At 39.1% G+C, this 17,198-nt stretch overlaps 1 protein-coding gene across 5 annotated transcripts in view; it reads right to left on the bottom strand.

The window, feature by feature from the left end:
- The window catches only part of CNTLN (centlein), a 294,736-nt gene that overhangs the window by 86,555 nt on the left and 190,983 nt on the right, over nucleotides 1-17,198 (bottom strand). For all 5 annotated transcript variants that reach the window (XM_084628742.1, XM_084628743.1, XM_084628746.1 and 2 more), the window contains 3 exons: nucleotides 13,033-13,124; nucleotides 9,221-9,762; nucleotides 3,163-3,337 (listed from right to left, as the gene is read on the bottom strand). In XM_084628742.1, coding sequence (XP_084484868.1) covers nucleotides 3,163-3,337; nucleotides 9,221-9,762; nucleotides 13,033-13,124 — 809 coding nt within the window. The remainder of the gene's footprint in view (nucleotides 1-3,162; nucleotides 3,338-9,220; nucleotides 9,763-13,032; nucleotides 13,125-17,198) is intronic.

Raw genomic sequence — 17,198 nt, 5'->3', positions numbered from 1 at the left:
CTCCGTGAGTTTCAAGACAATGACATTAAGATCTCAAGTAAGAGTGCAACAGACAGGACGAACAGATCTCCTCCATGGGCAGTTCAGAGGAATACAATGCTCACAGTGCTGTGGTCGGTACCGGGTACTGGCAGGTGCCTCGGTGCTGATGATGATTCTGGCTTTTCCAGTAGTGTGTCATCGGATATGGGCATCTATGATGAGGGGTCTGATGCCGAATCCAGGGTCAGTATCAGAGTCATCCTCCTTTGTAGGCTGCTCCTTATCACCAGTCTTCAACACAGTGCAGGACTTGGTGGATTTCTCTCCAGAGGCTTTTCATGGTCTGTCCTTGCATAAAGCTTCTGAGCTCCATCTGGAATCTCTGCCTTAGTGTTCAGAGTAGCTCCTCTTGGTGCCGGTCTTCAGTACCAGACGTGTTGGTGTCTGCTTTGGTATCAGTGTCTGTGATGGCAGTGGAGTTTGCTTTGATGCTGGCAACATAAGTGACAGTGCCATTCCAGTTTCTTCTTGGCACCATCTTCTCAACACTAGTCTTCACAGTTGCTAGTCTGCTAGACGGGGCACTGGATAAAGTCAATTTGCCTGCTGCTACGACTCTGATGCCTGTTTCTTCAGAATCTGAAGAGACCCTCATAGATTCCTGCAGGCCATGAACCAGGACATCATGGTTTACCCAGACTATCCTGTTTTACCAGAACAGTCCCCATGTACTAGCCAGTTTCACTGAGACTGAGATTTTTATTCAAGTTTCAATAAAACTTTTGTGTTTCTAGTCACCCCAGAGACTGCCTGGCTAGCTCTTGCATTAGAATCACAGTGCATGGTTCACTCAAGAGAGCCCAGCCACCCTTCAGCCACTCTTGCATTGCTTTCCATCTGCCCTTCAGTTATGGAGGTCAGAAATCCGATGATCTTCCATGCAGAACAGAAATACATAAAGACTACAGCTGTAGAAGAGTTCAATGCGGGGCAGTCCCAGTCCAGTGAGAGGAATTTTTTAGCTCTGTGCCCAGGCTTGAGCTAGAAGGCACAAGAATAGAGGAACAGGAAAGCTGTAGCAGACAAAGAGTGATCAGATCACCAAGGACAAGATTAGGCTGGATAGATTCCTGCCAGCAGGCAGGCTGGCCGTTTCCCTGCCAGCCCTGGCTAGCCAACTGCTGGGGAGCAGTGGCACCCCAGATCCCAGTTTTCCCAGCTCTTGCTCCCCAGTAGGCAGGCTGTTGAGGAGATGGGGGCCCATCTGGGAAGCTGGACATTTAAAAAAAAAATCTGTTTTGGTTCTTCTGAAATGGAAAATTTTGCATTTCCAATTTTTTCTTCCAATTTGGAAATGTGAATTTTTCTAAGGAACGGAAATGCTGGTTTCCACTCAGCTCTAATAAATATCATGGATGTGGTGATAGGGAAAGGAGGGATGGCAGAAATGGCAATGTCTCTCAGTCTGTCAACCCTAAGGGTATGTCTACACTACCCGTTGGATTGGCGGGCAGCCTTCAATCCAGCGGGGATCAATTAATCGCATCTAGTCTAGATTAGATAAATCGACCCCCGAGCACTCTCCCGTCGACTCTTGTACTCTACCATCGTGAGAGGTGCAAGCAGAGTTGATGGGGGAGCAGCAGCAGTCGACTCACCATAGTGAAGACACCGCGGTGAGTAGATCAAAGTATATCGACTTCAGCTACATTATTCACGTAGCTGAAGTTGCGTAACGTAGATCAATCCCCCCCAGTGTAGACCAGGGCTAAGAGTACTACATGAAGCGTGGAATTTATAATTTAATGCCATAAAGACACGGAAAGATTTTTAAAGGAACCTAGAAGTAGGTAGGTACCTATTGGTATTTTCAAAAGTGCATAAGCTCCTAACTCCAACTGATTTTGATGGCAGTTAGGTGCATAGGCAGACACTTTTGAAAATCCAGGCACCTATCTTCAAGACAAGTACTCCTGGTTGTACTGAACATTTTACAATGATATTTCTTAATTTTGCACGAAGATCTACAGTACAAGAAAAGATTAGTCAAGTTATGACAATCAGAAAGGTATGGTTACTTCCTTTTGTTCTTCATCACAAAATTAATACTTTAAATGCAGCACCTGATGGGTTTGTTGTTTGTTTATTTTTACATATGTTTATTCCTTTGTTTCTTCAAATTAAATCCAAGAGGACAAAACAAAAGCAAATTGCAGTCAAAAATGCAGCTATAAGGACAAAAAGCATAGTTCAAATACTAAATGCAGCCAAGTGGCCTAAAATCCAAACTTCAAGGTTTTGCCTTTGCAATACCAAAATCAACAATTCTGAATGTTTTAAACTGCACTTCTCAGATCTTGTGCATCAATCTTCAAAGTAGATCAAATATCATGTGAGAAACCCTAGTATGAGGTAATACTTGGTAGTAACAGGCTCCTGGATGCCTCAGGAATACTGTTTGGTCAATGTTTGCTTCTGCAAAAACGTGTGTGTAAAGTCAGTGGTGCCAGGAGGATAGCAAATTTATTTTTGTCTCCATTATGGGGGCAATCACCTATCACTAACAGTACTCCTTCTAACCCAGCATGCTTGAGAACTAAAAAACTTAAATTGACAATGCAAGTCCAGCAAAGTCACTGTCAGAGTGACTACTGGTACCACTGAGAACTTAAACCCAAGTTATACGTTCACGGACAAACAAAAATGAAATAGCTAACACTCCCTCTACTACAAGATTGCAAACAAGTCATAATGATTCTAGGGTAATTTATTTGAAAATACTGAGAATTTGTAAATTGAAATTGATTGAGATAAAATGTTTGCTAGCTCATATGTTATTGATGAGTCATGTTTTTGTTTACTTGTATGAGTACATCTTATAGGCAATTCTCATCCTAAGAAATTATTCAGCTAGAGAGATTCTCAAGGAACAGACTACTGGCTATATGTTAAGCTTCCAATAAAGAACTGAACAACATCTCACAGTAAGCATTTCTCCAAGATCTAATTTTGTGTATATTCAGTTAAATAGAATCTGTAAAATTTTTGGTAATGGCTCCACTAGACTGATTAGTTCAGTATGAGGAACACTGAAGTATTGTAACCTATAAAAATATTTACTAAAAATTGCTTATTTGAAAATCATAGGATACATTTTAATATGCACAAGTTATACTGTACCTTTTTGTGATATAGTCGGCTCTTGTCTTGTAAATGTGCAATATTGTGGACCATCTGATTAGCTTGTATTTGATATTTTTCCTGTTGATCATTTGTGTCTGTTAGTGAATCAACGTTTTGGACTGTTTTCATAATTATTGATCCCAAGCTTTCAGAAGTTGGTATTTCAGCGTCACTAAAATAGCATATTTGGGGGGAAAATCAATGTCCTTGTTAAAAAGTTGAAATATCTAATAAGGGTTCACCAAATATACCACGTGATTAGTCACACACATTACAAACGCGGACTGTTGTAAGCACTTTAAAAACAGTTGGTGAAAAATGCATAATCTGGAAAATATTAATTTGACTCATTTAATGAATACCTACAAATAACACATTTGTAACAAGCATTTCACAAATGAAATCTTAAATTCTGCTAATTTCAATTTTTACTGAATTCTACTTGAACAGTTCCATCTATAGTCTACTGTAATTATAGTTTACAAGAGGCTGCACAAGACTAGTGACAAGTGCTTTTTGTTGTAGACCAGAAAGCTGACATAATCAAAAGCTGTGCTACAGTATATTGTAAATCCTGTGACCTGGTTCCAAAGACATACTGTATTTCCTCTTAAAACTAATTATTATTGAACTTCAATGTGTAAAAACAAAAACAAACACACAAAGCTAAAAATAACCCCACGCTGCTTATTTTAAGACCCAGTCTGACTAATAAGGCACATGCATGCTGTTTATCACACAAGGTCTGATGCATAACAAATGTCTAAAATAAAGGTCAATTTTTGGCAAAGGTCAACAACCTTGACATTGTTAATCTAAGAGTTTCAAAAAACAATCCTCATCTGTTATTATGGGTATATCTGTGTGACAGTTATAATCTAAATTCTTTGGGACAGAAAACATATAATACTCTGTGTTCTGCAAACTACTGTGCTCATTTAAATACAAAATAATAATGACAATATACTTCTTTATTGTTTCACTTGAACTATATTTGCAATGCTGATTAGGACAAATATGTTAAATTAAGCTTTAGTGAAATATCTGAAGTACAGCTCCTTAGTGTTTACTAAAAAGAAAAGGAGTACTTGTGGCACCTTAGAGACTAACCAATTTATTTGAGCATAAGCTTTCGTGAGCTACAGCTCACTTCATCGGATGCATAATGTGGAAACTGCAGAAGACATTATATACACAGAGACCATGAAACAATACCTCCTCCCACCCCACTCTCCTGCTGGTAGTAGCTTATCTAAAGTGATCACTCTCTTTACAATGTGTATGATAATCAAGGTGGGCCATTTCCAGCACAAATCCAGGTTTTCTCACCCCCCCCCCTTTTTTCCAAAAAACACATACACAAACTCACTCTCCTGCTGGTAATAGCTTATCCAAAGTGACCACTCTCCCTACAATGTGCATGATAATCAAGGTGGGCCATTTCCAGCACAAATCCAAGTTTTCTTCCCCCCCCCCCCACAAACTCACTTTCCTGCTGGTAATAGCTCATCCAAACTGACCACTCTCCTTACAATGTGTATGATAATCAAGGTGGGCCATTTCCAGCATAAATCCAAGTTTTACCAGAACTTCAGGGGGGAGGGGAGGGGGAGGAAAAAACCAGGGGAAATAGGCTACCTTGCATAATGACTTAGCCACTCCCAGTCTCTATTTAAGCCTAAATTAATAGTTTCCAATTTGCAAATTCATTTTTCCTCCCCCCCCCCCCCCCGCCCCGAAGTTCTGGTTAAACTTGGATTTATGCTGGAAACGGCCCACCTTGATTATCATACACATTGTAAGGAGAGTGGTCAGTTTGGATGAGCTATTACCAGCAGGAAAGTGAGTTTGTGTGTGTGTGTTTTGGGCGGGGAGGGGGTGAGAAAACCTGGATTTGTGCTGGAAATGGCCCACCTTGATTTTCATACATATTGTAAGGAGAGTGGTCACTTTGGATAAGCTATTACCAGCAGGAGAGTGAGTTTGTGTGTGTGTGTGGGGAGGGGGGTGAGAAAACCTGGATTTGTGCTGGAAATGGCCCACCTTGCACATTGTAGGGAGAGTGGTCACTTTGGATGAACTATTACCAGCAGGAGAGTGAGTTTGTGTGTGTGTGTTTTGGGGAGAGGAGAAGGGTGAGAAAAACCTGGATTTGTGCTGGAAATGGCCCACCTTGATTTTCACACACATTGTAAGGAGAGTGGTCACTTTGGATAAGCTATTACCAGCAGGAGAGTGAGTTTGTGTGTGTGGATTTTGGGAAAAAGAGGTGTGTGTGTGTGAGAAAACCTGGATTTGTGCTGGAAATGGCCCAACTTGATCATCATACACATTGTAAGGGGAGTGATCACTTTAGATAAGCTATTACCAGCAGGAGAGTGGGGTGAGAGGAGGTATTGTTTCATGGTCTCTGTGTATATAATATCTTCTGCAGTTTCCACAGTATGCATCCGATGAAGTGAGCTGTAGCTCACGAAAGCTTATGCTCAAATAAATTGGTTAGTCTCTAAGGTGCCACAAGTACTCCTTTTCTTTTTGCGAATACAGACTAGCACGGCTGTTACTCTGAAACCTGTCATTAGTGTTTACTGACTCCTTTAAACTAGGTACTTTCTGTTTAAAAATGCTTACTATACAGATCAACTACAAATCCTAATACCTAGGTTTTCTTCCAGGCCCTGCAATTAACTTGCTTTGTGACCTAGTGTGCCCTTATTTTCTATATTCTTTGTAAGGCTCCTCATCACCTTATTCCTAAGGAAATTTCCACAATCATTTCAGCTGGTCCTTCAGCTTCTGCAGTACCTTCTGCTGAAGGTTAAACAGTCACAGTTAGGAGGTGTTCACAAGCACCTGCCTTGAAGTCTACAAGATGGGGAGGGAACCTAATTTTTTTCCTGAGATTTGCAGTGCATCTGAAAGGATGATCTGGGACAGAGGCCCACATGCCTTACCAGTTTTCTGCTTGGGCATCACCAGCTTCACCACTAGAGTTGTGGAAAAGGTGGGTAAATGAAGTCTGAACCATCCATTGGCACAAGATACATTTGCTCTTGTCAAGGTTCCTCCCCCACTCTGAACTCTAGGGTACAGATGTGGGGACCTGCATGAAAACCCTCCTAAGCTTATCTTTACCAGCTTAGGTCAAAACTTCCCCAAGGTAACAAATATTACCCCCGTTATCCTTGGAATGGCCGCTACCACCACCAAACTAATACTGGTTACTGGGGAAGAGCTGTTTGGACGCGTCCTTCCCCCCAAAATACTTCCCAAAACCTTGCACCCCACTTCCTGGACAAGGTTTGGTAAAAAGCCTCACCAATTTGCCTAGGTGACTACAGACCCAGACCCTTGGATCTTAAGAACAATGAACAATCCTCCCAACACTTGCACTCCCCCTTTCCTGGGAAATGTTGGATAAAAAGCCTCACCAATTTGCATAGGTGACCACAGACCCAAACCCTTGGATCTGAGAACAATGAAAAAGCATTCAGTGTTTTACAAGAAGACTTTTAATAAAAAATAGAAGTAAATAGAAATAAAGAAATCCCCCCTGTAAAATCAGGATGGTATATATCTTACAGGGTAATTAGATTCAAAAACATAGAGAACCCCTCTAGGCAAAACCTTAAGTTACAAAAAAGATACACCGACAGAAATAGTTATTCTATTCAGCACAATTCTTTTCTCAGCCATTTAAAGAAATCATAATCTAACACATACCTAGCTAGATTACTTACTAAAAGTTCTAAGACTCCATTCCTGTTCTGTCCCCGGCCAAGACGACTACAGACAGACACACAAACCCTTTGTTTCTCTCCCTCCTCCCAGCTTTTGAAAGTATCTTGTCTCCTCATTGGTCATTTTGGTCAGGTGCCAGCGAGGTTACCTTTAGCTTCTTAACCCTTTACAGGTGAGAGGAGCTTTCCCCTGGCCAGGAGGGATTTCAAAGGGGTTTACCCTTCCCTTTATATTTATGACAGCTCTATTTCCCCCCCTGCCCCCCTCCCAAACCAACAGGGTGTTATCCTGAAAGTGCCATTGACTTCAGTAGAGTTACAGTGGCATAAAACTGGTGAATAATGGAGTAGAGAATCAGGCCACTTAACTGGAGGAGCTGCCTCAAACTCAAAAGCAGAGTGTCTAAAAAGATGTGTTTGTATGATGAAAAGCTTCCCCTGATGCATCAATGTGTCTCACTGACTCTAAAGAGCGGAAAGTAACGTAATGTTTTGAAGATGCTGAAGTACCACAGAGGGATTTCTAATTGTGTTGATGTTCCTTTGCAGCTGAATGCTTTGAAAGAATGTTTTGTCATCTAGAAAAGATAAGACTTGAACCCTGAAACTTAGAACCAGCCTTCAGTAATAAAGAACTGTATTTTTAGATGTGCAAAAGATATAACTAAATAAAGACATTTCCTTTAGTAGATCGTGCATTCTGGGCTATCATTGCCAAGATCAATCTAGGAAACACTCAGAGTACAACTGTCAAAGAAGATATCTTCTGGTTATTTGGGGCATGTCTTGAAGCCACTGTATTACTTTCCCTTGGTGAACAATATTATGATTAACAAAACTGTTCACAGAAGGCAAAAAATAGCAAATTAAAAAAAAGGAGGAAATTCTGCTAATGATAGTAACAACAAAAAACACCAACTTTAATCATTTGTATGAAATCAGTATGTCTGCAATATTAAATCAGAAAAAAAACAAGACCATAATATAAACAACAACAACAAGAATACTTGGCACTTATGTAACGCTTTGCAACCATAGCTCTCAAGATACTTTGCAAAGTTGGGTACATATCATTATCCCCATTTTATGCATGGGTAAACCGAGGAACAGAGAAGTTAAGCAATTTGCTCTGGCTTGCTGACATGAACATTTAATTTCTGGACAGCTGAGGTGCAAACATACCCTGCACTAACTTGCCACACACTAAGTGTCCATGTGGACTCTGCTGCTATGCACAAACAGTTCCCTTTGATCTACGCCACTTTGAAATGGGAGTAAGTTAAAGCATACTACAGAACTTTTAGCACACAACGGCAGGGCCCACATGAACCACTTAGCATGTGGCAGGCTAGAATGGGGTAGATTTACAACTCACCTTGCCACAAACTGAATATTCATGTAGACAAGCCCACTCCAGGTCATACAGAAAGTCAATGGGGAGGTGGAGGGGGATGAGACAAGAAAATAATTAGGGTCTCTTTACTTCCATATCTTCTGCCCAAGGTGGAATTAGAACTTGCTTCTCTATTGTCTTTTCAGAAGAAGAGAACTAAAAGTGGCAGGCTATGTGGCATTTTATATTCATTTGCCCTTACAGTGTGTGTGGGGACAGATGGAAGAAGCAGCAAGAATTCGAAACATTTAAGAGTTTTGTCAGTGCTATTTGCTGTGGGGCTTGTGACTCAAGATTGGAGACATGTGCAGTAATACTTACTTTTAAAAAACTAATTTTTCACCACCATTTAATTAAAGTTAGTACAATGACTGTGCATAAAACATACATGAAATAATTAGTGTAGATGGTTCTTAATTTAAAGGATGTTAAACAGCTTGTAGACATCTGCTAGCAAGCTGAAATGGGTCATTCAAAATTTATCTAACTAAATTAAGGGGGGAAAATGTTTCTCCTCCCGGGTCGGCATGTCACAAGATAACTAAACCGGCTTAGTAGGCTTGCCTGGGAATCCTTAGCTGTCAGTGGTGAATATGCAAAGGGCCAGCAAATTAAATCAACCTGCCAAACTGTCAATTTCAAGCCTCATGACTGCATGAAAATAGCATCACTGGAAGAAATCAAGCATTGCCTTCTTTTGGGTTTCCTGGCACCTATTCAAATACTCATGCAGTTGTGGCTAATTTTGAATGCAAATTTCAGTCAATAAGCTCAGAACAAGACCTCCCAAGATATTTCAAAAGATCTGACAGTATTTTTTCTGAATACCAAATCGACAGTAGTTGAAATTCAATCTCCATTTGCTAGTGCTTTATATATGCACGGTGTCCCCTCTACAGAGCTAAGTTAATGAGCGCCATACCTGCTTTCACTCATATCCTCCCAGCCATCCTTATTGAAGTTCTCAAATACATTGCTCATAACCTTGATGGACTGATTGAGAAAAGCTTGGTGACGTCCCAGAGAGCTCTTTTTCTTAGTTGTTTTTAATTTAACTTTGGTTCCTGCTGTCTTACAATTACATTGCCCACCGGTTGCTCCTACAGTGGCCATGGTAGCCACTGCTTTGGCTTTGTCCAGAGAATTTTTCAATTGCTGCACCTCACAGAGCAGATCTTCCTTTTCATTTCTCAATCTGTTCGCTTCTGCCACTTGCCTCTTCAAAGAGGTAACCTCTCTCTCCAGCTCATCAATAACTAACTGAAGATCGGCTTTGTCTTTCTTTATTTCTCGAAACTTCTTCAGTAGCTTCTCTAACTCTCTCTCTTTTGTGTCTGCATCTTCTTTGTGACATTTTATAGATGCTTTCAGATCATTTTTGTCTTTGGTTAACTGTTTATTTACTTCTTTCAGCTTCTTTGATTCCCTTTCAAGAGCTCTAAATCTCTTTTCCAATTGGCACACCTAACAAAATTGAGTTTTAGAGTGAAACATTATACTTTGTTTTTAACCTTTTAAGTAGCACAAAACCAAACTGTTATGTCTTAAAATTACATTTATTTTATGAAAATAAAATTACATTTAGCACAAGGACAAAAGTAATTTAAAGTGCCTAATTCAAAAATAATTCTAAGGCAGCGTAGATGAATACATTCTAACGGCAATAATACATCTGTTGAGCAAAGGGCAGATGGTAAAAGGAGTTAAAATTCCAGACAAAGTGACACAGAAGTCTAAGTATGCTAATAAACCTTGCTGATGCGTTCCGAGATCATTACTGATTTGGTTATACATATTAATTCAACCTGAACAAAGTTTTAAAAAAAAACCTATAAACAAAACAAACAATTTTGCACAAGGTATTTAAATAATCAAACTCTTTGATGTACTTATTTAAAAACATTAAACATATCCTTTCAAAATCAGCCAGAAATTTTAATAAAAGTTTAGGGACTAAAGAATCTGAAGACTGGGAACTTTTCTATTTGCAGCATAGGAAAATCCAGACCTTCCCAGTGAAACCTTTTTACAAGCTTGCCAAACACTATTTGAGAAAGCATTTTCATTCATACCTAAAGACCTACTATGTCCAAATGATGCATATGTTTTGTTCTTGATGTACTAGAAATCTAAACAAACTCAGGATTACCTCTAATAGACTGATTCTTACTGTCCTTCAGTGCCATTGGTCAAGGTTTAAACTAAATACCACAATATTCAGCAATGAACAGCAAGTTTAATTTGAACTAGGCCCCTAAAAAGGAACAGCTACTCAGATAAGATATTTCCAAAGTGTCTTTGGGAAAATCAATGCAACTTTGGAAAAATCTCACTAGGAGCTGATGTACCACAGTTCTTTCCCTACTCTATTTTTGGTGAGAGCTGCTGAGTGCTCAGCTCTTTGGAAAATCAGATACCTACACAAGAATTTAGCAGCCTAAATTTAAATACCCATTTTATAAAATATTGGCCAGTGCCTGCACTCTGCAAGAGAGTGGAATGCCAAAAACAATATCAAATTTTAAACTTTTTAAACCGAACAGTTTTTCTAAAGAAATATTAAGAGGTACTGACAGGCAGTATTGGGCTGAAGGTTTTTAATTGTTTTAAATCTTAAAGAATTATTTTGTGTGATGGATGAATTTAGTTCAAATGACAGCGAAGGATCTGAGTGCACGTGTTAAATTAAGAATAGTGATGTGCAAACATCCTAATATATCTTTACCAATGAGCTTGAACTCAGATCGTTGATATCTATGTTTATCCATTGCTGGACTTCCCTTGAGCACAATGTGTAGCAGGTTCACAGTGAACAAAGAATTAGGCTAAGACTGCATAAACTCACTCATTGGGTGAAATCCTGAATCCATTGAAATCAAGGGGAATTTTGCTACTGACTTCAACGAAGCTAAGATTTTACCCATTTATTTATATTAAGATTGGCATCTGAACCCATATCTTCAGTGGTTAAAGGCCAAAACAGTACTCTTCATTAACTCATTGTGCATTAAGCCCTTCCAACCTGAGCTTTCTTTATTTCTTAGTTCTTTAAAACACCTTTTACGTTCATTGTCTTTTAAGTCACTTATGGTAGTTGAAAGGAAACAACAAATATCTTCTGGGTCTATATCCTAAGGCAGGGGTTCTCAACCTTTTTCTTTCTGAGGTCCCCTCAACACGCTAGAAAATCTCCATGGACTACCTGTGCCACAAAACTGGTTTCCTGCATATAAAAGCCAGGGCCAGCGTTAGAGGATAGCAAGACAGGCAATTGCCTGGGGCCCCATGCCACAAGGGCCCCTGCAAAGCTACATTGCTCAGACTTCATCTTCAGCCCCAGGTGGCGGGGCTCAGGGCCCTGAGCTTCAGATGTATTCTGTGGGGCTTCTGCTTTCTGCCCTGGGCCCCAGCGAGTCTAATGCTGGCCCTGCTTGGCAGCTCCCCTGAAATCTACTCACAGTCCCCCAGGAGGCTCTGGACCCCTGGTTGAGAACTACTGTCCTAAGGTATCATCACAACACGATATATCCACAGAGATATAAAATTATACAGGACCTGGCAAACAAAATTGTAGTTCTGATATATAGATAATAACCTAGTATAAACTTTGTGAAATCCTAGACTGTAGTGTTCAAATTATTTCAGTTACTCACTCTGCCTTAAGATAAATGAATGTGAGCACTTCCTGTTACGCGTGTTATTATTTTAACATGATGTTTGTCATTCAGTAATAACGAGATGACAGACTTCATTACCTGACCATATGGCAAGTGTTACAAGTATATGCAATCACGTCATCTGCTGTAAATTACTGTACTTCCTACAAGTTAATTCACAAATATAAAAAAAATAGAAATAGCCATACTGACATTTTAAGTTACATATTTGTGTTTATTCAAATTAACAATGCTCTTAAAGGTTTCATTAACTGGACGAATATAATTAGGCCAAATGAAAAGCTAAAGGAATAGGCCTATCTGAAAAACACATTTTCTTTGCAGCAAACAAAAACATATGGTAAAATACAACTGTGCCCTTTTAAGTGAACAGCTGTTAACATATAAAACTATTTGTTCAAAGCAAAAATATCAATGCAAAAACTGTGACTTATGAATACCTCATTATTGTACAAATAAAATGTGAAAAATGCTGTATAGTAAGTTGGATTCTTCTAAATATACAGTATATCTGTTAAACCAACAAGCCTACTAAATGTATCTACAGTACCATTTTGTAGAGAGAGGTTACATATTTAAGAACTTTTTTTATACAGTATTGTTTTAAAATTTAAAATATGAGAAGTGAATTTATTACCAAATTACTATTATGCACAGATGTGATTCTCTAGCAAAACAGCTGTATGGATTCACATCTGATAATGTGTACAGTTAAATAAAGTTTGGCAAAAGAAAATAAAGATTTCAGAATCCAAAAGCTGTGAATAATAAGCATATGCTCCTATTTTAATTTAGGTGATGTGTTGGTTTATTGCACTTCATTTTGTCTTTAAACACATTTTTAATTTGCTCTGATATTAACAGCATTTATCTCACATAATGCATCAATATCTACTACACTAACATTGATTTTTGACATAATTTTGGCAGTCAGTATTTTTGAATTATGAAAGGAAATTAGAGATAGAAAACAGAGCTTCAATGCATGAGTTTTGATTTTAACATACAATCCTTTACATTAAAATTTAGATTTAACTTGCTGGGCTCAATATCTTACCTTCTGTAATGTCTGATCTGATATTTCTTTCACATTCTTCTTTGGAGTACTGTTCTTGACCCCATCATCTTCACCAAGTCTAAAGAGTAGTTCTGCCAGAAAATAAATAAAATATTGTGACACACATATCCCCACTAAAACAATACTCAAACAGTTTAAGGAACTGTGTTCTTTAGTTTCCCAATTATAAATAATCTGGTGTATTTTCTTGTCAAGCCTTTTGGTCAGTCTCTAAAGAGTGACCGCTTTTCAGAGTCTTATGTCACATAATTATGAATCTTTGTAGCATCACAGTGTGTTTTTTTTCCCCACAGTACAAGCTTTTCAAAGATACAATAGATCTGCAGGTTAAAGATGCTGTACTTTTATTCCCATTTTCATTCTTTTATAGACTATTCCCTATATGCCTTAAAAGCAGAATTCATTGCCTTTTTATCTACACAGTCACTACCAGTTTTGTTCTCTAGGTCTTGTCCCCTGCCAGGAAGATCAGAGCGATTGGTGAACAAAGCAAACAGTAACAGAATTAGGATGAACTGAAACTTTAAACCCCCTTTTTGTTAAGTGAAAGATCATGTGCTTTACAGGATAAAGCACACAAATCATTCTGTTGTAATATTGTGAGTTCATAAAAATAAGAAAACCATAAACTAGTCAGTGTGAACTTGATTCTATTTACCACTCCAGTAGCCACACTTCAGTTACTAAAATTCCCCCAAAATAAGGGCACGTTAAAAAAAATTGTTCTTAAAGAAAGCACACCTATAAAATGGAAATGTTAGTAGTATTAGAAGGTAAACCAGAACAAAAAAGTGTTCAATTTTAATTTGTTGATTTCATTATTGTTCACAAAAAAGAATAGTAATTCTTGGAGTGACTTCTTTAGGAAAGGTAGAAAATTATGCTCATAAACAGGGACACCCGACTGTACAAATGCCAGTCAAATGTTTAGGATTTTGTTTTTTACACTAACTGAAAGAATTACTCTTAAGGGAAAAAATATCTGTGTTTGGTTTGCTTTAGAGATATCATTTTAAACCACAAGCGGACACTGCAGGTCAGTTAAAAACTTTTGATTTCTAAACAAAGCAGGAGTAGAAGAAAACAGCATTACTCTCTGTAGATTAGCAATCCTCTTGATATAAACAGTGACTAATAAGTTTGTTAGAGTGAATTAAACCCTTCTTTTGTCTTTGGAACATGTCATAACCAATTAAAACTACTGTATTCATGAAATAAATGGAGCACTATTCTAAAGATAATAAAAGCTGAAAAAGGTAAAACTATGCATCTGGGAATATGTACCTTTACCTTGATATTAATCTGCTAGTTCCCATGTTATTTCCAAGTACAGTCCCCCAGCACAGTGGTAATGCATATATTTACAACATTCTTAAGTAACACACAAAGATCATATGTAAATACTTTTAATCTTTCTAAATATTCACTCATTTGAATGTCTACTGTAGCTTTAATATCAATATTTACTGTATTCCACTAAAAATAAGGTGATTTTTCAGTCAAAGATACTGATCAAAGCACAAATTATGTTTATTACGAAGTTAGATATATTAAAATAAATATTGCACCTACAGCCATAAATAAGTATATTGTATCTACAGACACAGAATCTACAAGCTGGAAGATTGTTGGAAGAATTATTTGCACAAATTAAGGAATATTATAGAAGTCAGTAGCAACACAAATTAAAGAAAAGCTACAGACTACTGATGCATGGCCATTTCTAACAAGCAAAAAATAAATTGTTTATTCCATGTTGTTACATAATGTTTCACTGAAATTAGTGTGGTCATAAAAGAAAGCACTGCCTAGTGCTTGCCTGTCTGCCTGCAACTGCAGTCACTTTCATCACATCAGCCTACCCAGAAACACATATGGTCTATCTGTGGCAGACCCAAGTAAAACTCTTGAGCTGGGAACACTCAGAAGCCATAGAATCCAGTCTTCAATTATAAAGTGACAGCCGTCATATGTGATAAGTATAATTATGTCCCACTGAGAAAACAGAATGAACAAACACCCTTTGAATTGAACACTTCATTTTATTTAAAATCAGCACATCTGGTTTTGAGGTGATTGCAGAAATTGTAATTCAACAGTGATAGCAATACAATTTCACCATTAGGAACCAGACAGTCATCAGAAGCATACTGATGTGGTAAAGGAATTATCAGTTTAAAAAAGAAAGACAATGAATGAAAAAAACTTGGCTTACAGATTTTAGTTTGGACAAATCAATGAAACACCCAGGACTAATGCTCACCTTGCTAGTCAGCATGGGGCACTAGTGGGATCAGGACCAGTGGAAATACCCTCAGGGATAAGGGAAAGGGAGACTGGCTGAGGGAGTGTTCCATGTAAACCTCTCTACCCCTCCATGCTTCACCTTTGGCAGGAAGGGACAATTGCTTCACTCTCCTCCCCAACCTTCTTCTTACCACCCACCTCTTCCTCATGATGCATGGGAATGTGTGGGAATGCAGAGGAGGTGAGGGTAGAATGCTGCAGCTGGTTCCAGGCTCTACGGCTTGTCCTGTCTATTGCCTCTACCACTGGGCAGCAGGGGAGATATGGGGGCTGGGTTACTGACTCCTGTCTGGTGGGAGGTAGGTATGTACAGTTTGCTTCCCAGATGGAATAGCCATTGTAGGTCCCATTTCAGACCCACCCTTACCCTAGTTACTGGATCTCCTATGTTGCTGGGGCTAGGCTGATAGACAGTTTTGGGGTCCGGAAGCAATTTTTCCTATCTAGCAAAACTGTCAAGTTGCTATGTGATTTTTTTCCCCATCTTCCACCTGACATCCAGAGTTGGAGAGGAGGGAAGGGAAGGGGACGAGGGGGTTACATTACAATTGTAAACTTGTACAATTGGCAACTTTTGGCAGTTTAGAAAGTGTGATTGAAGACCCTATAACGGAGTGAGTTGCTTGGGGGTTTAATCCTCAGTACAGCATTGCAAAATATGCTTCTATGTCTGGTGCAGCTTGCTGTGCCCCTTATCTTCTCTCTCCTACCTCCAGTGAATAGGAGGAAAGGAGATCAGGAAACCAGTATCCAGCCATGGTCACATGGCATGCCAAAGATTGTAGAGTGGGCATGGCCTTAACACTCATGCTCAGGCTTACAGTACATCAGGAGCCAATAGTGCCTAACCAGCACTGGAAAAACCCCACCAGGTAACTTGGGTTAGTTACCCTACTTAGATAATCGTTATTAATGAAGTTGCAGCCTCTCTGCATTTAACCACATTATAGCATCTGTGTCTCACTGCATCTCTAACTTTCCTCTGTGGTCTGCTCCAGAAATGCCCTTCAGGTCCTAGGCCTCCAGCCATCACTTCTCTCTGGGAAGAGACCCACATCCCACTCCCTTCTGACTGGGGGTGTTAGGCTGCAGTCCCTTTGCATTTCACTGTGATTATCCCGAGCATGTCTGACAAACATCCAGCGTCTGCTCTTTAGTTTCTCTCCAAGGACATTGTCAGTGATTTATCAGCAACTCAAACACCTCTTTCAAAGCAGAGTACATTTATTTAAGGACAAAAGCATACAGAGAAAACATCTAAAACAATAAAAGATCTAGATGCATATTAAACATACCAGAAGTTGCCCATCAGCCCTCTGGGGACAATGGCAGAGACAAGTCCTTCCAACCGATCAGTAGGGTCGTGTCTGGCCTTGAACCAAAGGTCAGGTCCATTTGTAGAAAAAAAAAATGGTCCCTCTCTCTGATCGAGCTGGCTCTTTTATATCAAAAGCCCTTTCTTTGAGTCCTTGGCTTCTGGTATCTGTTAGAGCCAGTATCTGCAAACCACCACAGGGGCAGGTACTTCTCTGGGGTTGTGTACAATTCTAGGGATTGCAATAATCACCCCTACTGTTTTTAGTTCCTGGAGGAGCTATGGTAACCCTCCCCCAGGGAGTAGAACACAATCCCTAGCTCAGAACGATACATGGAACATTCATAAATTTAGAACAATATAGTTCCCAAAGGTACTGCATGTGGTTGCATTATCTGGCGCACTCATTATTTCAATATCCACATCAAGCTAATTTTGAAGGGACACCACCTCTTAGTGTTTATTTGAGGCAAATCAAAAAGCATATACTCATACATTTGAATCACCCTGTTCATGAATATTG

Source organism: Lepidochelys olivacea, assembly GCF_965140295.1.
Source record: "Lepidochelys olivacea isolate rLepOli2 genome assembly, chromosome: 5".
Classification (NCBI taxonomy): Eukaryota; Metazoa; Chordata; order Testudines; family Cheloniidae; genus Lepidochelys; species Lepidochelys olivacea.
Note: the sequence above shows the minus strand (reverse complement) of the source record. Positions and strands in the feature narration are given on the sequence as shown.